Source organism: Dipteris shenzhenensis, chromosome 32, assembly GCF_047967505.1.
Source record: "Dipteris shenzhenensis isolate YYH24624 ecotype China chromosome 32, Dip_SZ_1.0, whole genome shotgun sequence".
Classification (NCBI taxonomy): Eukaryota; Viridiplantae; Streptophyta; class Polypodiopsida; order Gleicheniales; family Dipteridaceae; genus Dipteris; species Dipteris shenzhenensis.
Window position 1 is genome coordinate 44,120,849 of NC_141627.1, and position 6,092 is coordinate 44,126,940.

The window sequence follows — 6,092 nt, forward strand, 5'->3', positions numbered from 1 at the left end:
TATCATGACATTAAGATCCTTGAATTTATGTTATGATAGATCAATATTCATCTTCTCCATCAAGTGGTTGCCCTCTTCTTTTCTTTTTGGGGTTTGCTACCCTCCATTGATCTTCCATCATTTGGTTGCTCCTCTACTTGGTGACCCAATTTGTTGCTTCCACTTTAACGAGTGTTCTTTCTGCTTTAGTTCTTGGTAGATCTTCACCAATGCCTTCTTTTCTTCCTTCCATCCATATTGGGGCTCTTTTGTTTTTTGGAGTTTGGGCTTGGCCAAACCTTGTGATTGTGATCACCTTGGCATCTACTTCAGTGATTACCATGCCCGCTTGGGGTGCACAATCATCTCTATCACATGCTAGTTGTAGAATCTCTAGTTGCTTCTTCCATAACTGACATTCATTTTTACAGTGCTCTTCCTCTCCAAAGAAGTAGCATGCTATACTATTCATTCTTGTTCTTTCACCCTAATAAGCCTTCTTGCCATACTGTTCACTCTTGTTCTTTCACCCTAATAAGCCTTCTTGGGCTCTTGCACCACGTGATTGACTTTGAGAGCCTGCTTGTTTTTGTTGCACTAACAATCTTTAATGTTGTGGCCAAGACGATTGCAAATGTTGTAGAACTAGCCCAATCGACACTCATTCACTATGTGGCCTTTTGTCTTGCATTTGTGGAACAAGGCTTCTCCTCAAATGCCCATCTCTTTGAGAAGATACTTGAGCTTTCCTTTCATGGTGTGCTTATTTTGCACTTGTTCTTGTTCTTGTAAGTGGATTTACAAATGCAAATATAGCTCAATGGAACACTCAACAAGTATAAAGTAAGATCGGTTGCTAATGGTGTTCCATGAGTTGAGAGTTTGCATTAAAATGAGACTTTTTTTCTAATGGTCAAGTTGAACATCATATGCATTCTTTTTGCATGGGGAACACAATATGATCTTGAAATACATCTCATTGATGTCAAAACCGCTTCCTAGGAGGAAATCTTTTTGCATCTTCTTCTTGAGCATGGAGAAGCATAAAATCTAAGCCAACAATCACATACCTTTTTCGCACATACTTCAAAACTTGTAGTACATTTGAAAATATTCTCATATTTATGTAGTATCTGAAAGTTTTTTAAAACTTGTAGAGTGTTCATGAGACTTTCTCATCAAGCAGCCACCGCAAAAGCCATAGCACCCCTAAGAGTTTCATAAGTCGTAATTCTCTCTCATGAGATCTTATGAGAGTTTATCCACCATAGTGCGTGACCTCACCTTGCAAGTTCTTTCCAATCATTTAGATGCTTGCCATACTTTTCTTAGATAGTCGACTTTCTACTCCTACATGAAAAAATAATTGCTATTTTTATTCAACATCATGCTCTATTGCTTCATTTGATGAGTTTTCACCAAGATACAACATTTGAGCTAATGCTCTCCATCATTTAGAAACTCATAGAAGTAGTCTTTGCATCAATTTGTGCAACATGGCAAAACCTGATGATTTCTCGCTTGATGTTAGATGGAAACAATCATAGCACATGGAAGTTCAAAATGGAGAGTATTCTTGGGCTCTAGAAGCTTTAGAGCATAGCTAATGGCACAATTGCATGCCTTACAACCAATATTGATGATAATTAGGTTGAATGGGATGAAAGAAGAGAGCAACCTTTATATAGGCTCAAGGCCATGCCAAGGATAAAGTTATTCCAATAATAAGAGTTCAATTGAAACATGGACTACTCTCTCAAATAGGCTTACTACAAAGAACATGTCTCTTTTATTCGTTGTTGGAATAAGATGAACACTTATCTTAAAAATGCAGTTCAGATTATCTCTTAAAATTGAAGGATATTAATTATCAACTCGATGCTAAATGATGATATATTGGTTTGGATTGCCCTAATAGACTCTAAAATAACATGATAAAGTTTGTAATTGCCATGGTTGCACATGAGAACAAATTGAAATTTAGACATGTCTGACATGCTAATGCATGAACATATTTGTTGAGGAAATTGCAATGACAATAATGGTAGTGAATATACTTTTCTAGTAAGAGGCCATAGCTCCCATAGAGAAAGAGGCTAATCTAGGGGGATCAACAAGGCAAACAAGGCCAATTTCACTCAAGGCAGCTACCATAATCAATAACGTCTTGCAAAGAAGTTCTTGGAACAATGGAGGCCAAGGTAGAGACTTTAACTCCACAAGATTATTAAAGAAAGAGGATGGAAGAAATCAGCATGACAATTATAACAATAAGGCCAACTTCATTCACGGCGACCATCAAATAGTCAATAAAGTCATAACTTCCAAAGATGTCCTTGGAACAACAGAGGCCAAGGTAGAGGAATCAAAACAACTACAATGACATGGAAATGCTCTAAGAAGACTCAACAATTGTAATTATAGTGGTATACCTAGTCATTAGGAATTTGACTGCCATAGGAAGCAAAGTGATTTGTCATAAAGACATATGTCTAGGTAGTTAGGGAATTATGGCCCCCATTTTAAGTGTTTTCCCCTCATCTCTTAGCTATGAATCTCTCATCCTAGGCATGAAGTGGCTTTCATTTTTGGAGCATTTTTTCCTTTAATGGTTTCCACATCTCAACTTCTTTTCTTCTTCTAATGCTAGAAACCAATCGTATGGTGCTTCAATGACACCTCTGTCATTTCCAAGTAATCTTCCATTTGTCATTCTCTTTCTCCTGAGGTAATTGTGGTTCATATCTTCCATAGTCGCTTTTGTGCTTTTTGCATCTTCATATCTGAATCTTCCACATGTGTGAATAGTCTTTCTTTTCTTTCATCACCTTTCTTTTCTAGTTTCTTGGCCATCATTGACTTATACATTGCTTGCACCATAGCATTCATGTTATAAACTTCAATTTCCATCTCTCTTCCTCAAATTCTTGCTGGACATATAAACTCACTAGTGACCACTTCTCTTTCATCATTGCTCACTTCACCATGGGCAGGTACGTCTTCTTCCCTCAAAGGTAAACTCTTCCACGTCAAGTAGTTTTTATTTATTTGAGTTGTCCCTCAATGTTAAAATGTTGCACAACCAGATTTCTTCTATCTAATTTCTTACCCTTGTGTTGTAGCACCTTGATCTTCTGCACTAGTAATGTATTCAACAATGGCCTAATGATGACCTAGCTACAAGGCTAACTTTGATTTCAAGTGACACTGGATTATTCCAAATTAGCCAATGTTTCTACCAATTTGACATGTGACGTTCCTTTGGGTTCTTTTCCTATAAGTTTTGGTCATAAATCAACAAGGTCACCACCAACATCAACACATAGAGCTTAATGAACCTTTTGCATTGGTTCAAGAATCGTCCCAATTAGAGTTTGAACGCAAAAAGTTAAGGTCACTCAAAGTTCATCACCTTGGGCCCTAGTGAGTACGCAAAACACTTGGTGGCTCCAGATTCGACGAGCATGATGGAAGACGATAAGCATAAAAGCAAGCTTAACGAGAAACAAGAAATCAAAATTTGAAAATTAGGCGTGTGCATGAATACTCGCCCAAGGTGGTGAGCTTGGACACAAATGTGGCCTACACTATGTGATTAGGGATTAGGGGTTAAGCCCTCTTTGACATCAAAGATTAGTCTCCTAATCCATTCCTTACGAGTCTCTTTTAACCCACTCTTGGTCTTTGTTTACATTTGATAGATAAAAGTTTCATACAACCATCCATGGACATTGAACCATTTCCATTTTTGTATGCTATTACATTCAAGCACGCCATCAATAATCAAGATAGCAAAACCATACATTATCATACACGACACATCCTTGTAGGAAACCTAAGATTTTGGTCATAAAACATTTCTTCATCTATTGTCTTTGGTGAAATTTGATATTTCAAACGATATGAAATACTAGCTCCACCCTATTCGTACTCAAAATGGTTTACATAACCTTTAGGGTAAACAAATAAAGTATCTTGAGCATTCGATCGTCTGCTGATAATGATCTAGAGGGGTGGAGCTTCTCTCAGCCAAGAATAAAATGCTGAGTTGTTAAAAGCTGCTGCTATAGTCCTTTTGGTGGAACTGTGCAAACACCTAGCTATGGCACTGGAAAACAGAACCTTTCAGTTTGAGAGCTAGGCAGCGTCTGATCTCACGGGCTTCTCCAGCAGCGCAGACAAATATACTTCGCGGTTCTTGACGCCGTTGGGATCGCTCTTAGGGCCACTTACCCATCTGTGCTCAATGTAGCCGAGGTTTCGAATCATCGTCACAAATGTGGACTCCATTAGCTCAGCTGTGGCGAAGAAATGATCCAGCCATAAGATCCCACCGGGCCGTAAAACTCTGTCGATGTCGTAGAGTATGAATTCCAATGACAGAGGCGGAATCCAGTAGCTGAGGACATGCATAGAGTGCACCAAGTCGAGCGTGTTGTCGAAGAATGGCAGACGTTGAGATATCGTCATATACAAAGGCAGGAAGCCTCTGAGCGCCACGAATTCGTTAAAGGGGCCGTTGAGATTGAGAGTGGTTGTGATAATGGTCACGTTGAATTGGCGCAGACGAGCTGCGAAGGATCCGCTTCCTCCTCCAAGATCAAGCCCAATGCGAATGCTGCCGCCCTTCAGCGCAACAACTTCATCCACTTTGAAATCGAACCTTCCCCTCGCATTCATCCACCTCTCCCTTTCCCGACCTTCAAGATCGAAGCAGTCAGCACAGTCTGTGAATGTGTTGCTCTGCTTGGCCCGCAGATTGAGGCAGGCAAAGCTCTTGCACGTATAATGCGTCCACAGGACGGTGTCGTCCGGCGGATTGGACCAGATCGACTCGGGCAGGGCAAGAGGACGAGAGAAATTGGGCGCAGTTCTCGCGAAGCAGCGCCGCCGAGGCAACGGCTCACATCCCTTCGCCATGAGTCTCTGGGCTAAGTCCCAATCGTCGGGGCAAAGGGCTCCAACTGTGTAGTTCATGTACTCCTCTAGGAGTACTAAGCTATGATAGCAGGCGTGGCCAACAGGAGAGACCATATTCTCCTCTCCGGTGGCAGGATTTCTACCCAGGGGAAGCCGCTTCACCGCAGAATACGCAGTAAGCTCGGGGATGTGAGGTGTTCCTCCGCTGAAGCTGTTTACAATTGCGCCTCCCTCAGCCGCAGGTTGCTGTTTGTGTTGAGCTTGGATTTGGACGCGGGTGTCAAGCACCTCCTTCTGCGTTTGCACAAGAAGCTCACGAAGAGAAGCGAGCTCTTGAAGCAATTTACCTTGTCCGATGCTGTCGGCTGTGGAACTCATCATCAAGACACTGTCCAGCTCGCGAGAGACAGTAGCGAGGCTGTGGAGGGTAAGGATGTTTGTGACAAGCAAGGAGCCCAAGATGAGCAGGTTCGAGGCGCCGCTCCACCTGGAGGCCAAAGGAGAGCCTTTCTCGCGTCCGTCTTTCATGGTACGGGCAGAGCTAACTAGGTTGAGAGGTGGAGGAGGAGCAAGAGAGAGAGGGGAATGAAGAAGACGAAGAGGCAGCAGCTACGATTGTGAAAGTGGGGAAAGGGAAGGGGAAGAAAGAAGCTGTAACCGACTTTTGCTTCATGAGACCTTCTCCCACGCTCTCCTCGCTGATCCTGCTCGTGAGCCAGCCCTGTCTCCCGAGTCCCTCGTCGCTATCTCAAATGTATATATGCCTGACCTATCACCCACTCACCCATCCCCATCTACGATCCCCTTTCCCTCTGTTTACATCTAGGGGCTTCAAACACGGGCAGCTGCGTGCTCGGTAAGCATTCATATGGAAGGCCTCATACAATAAATGGCCTTCCGTGGAGAAACCCAAATAAAAATCTTGGCCTTCAAATGTAGCCCTAAAATAAAATTAGACTTCAAGGATTTGTTTTGAAGTTTTCATGGCCTTTTAAGGCATTCAATATTCACTCTAGGCAAGTGAAAAAGAATGATTGCAGCTTCCCCCTACAAATTACCCAATCCCAAGAACGTCTCAACAATGAGTCACGTGCCTTGATTCTTAACATGAATGGACTACTTGTTCAGATGATTCATTGTCATAGCACATGGTTCTGGCCTATTGGCATAAAAGATTCTAGCATGTTCAAAAG

At 42.0% G+C, this 6,092-nt stretch overlaps 1 protein-coding gene across 1 annotated transcript; it reads right to left on the reverse strand.

Annotated features, from left to right (window-relative positions):
* Positions 1-3,717: 3,717 nt before the first annotated feature.
* LOC147880817 (putative methyltransferase At1g29790) lies at positions 3,718-5,651 on the reverse strand. Its single transcript, XM_087370922.1, has one exon. The coding sequence runs from the start codon at positions 5,425-5,427 to the stop codon at positions 4,117-4,119; it is 1,311 nt and encodes a 436-aa protein (XP_087227048.1). The 5' UTR covers positions 5,428-5,651; the 3' UTR covers positions 3,718-4,116.
* Positions 5,652-6,092: the final 441 nt, after the last annotated feature.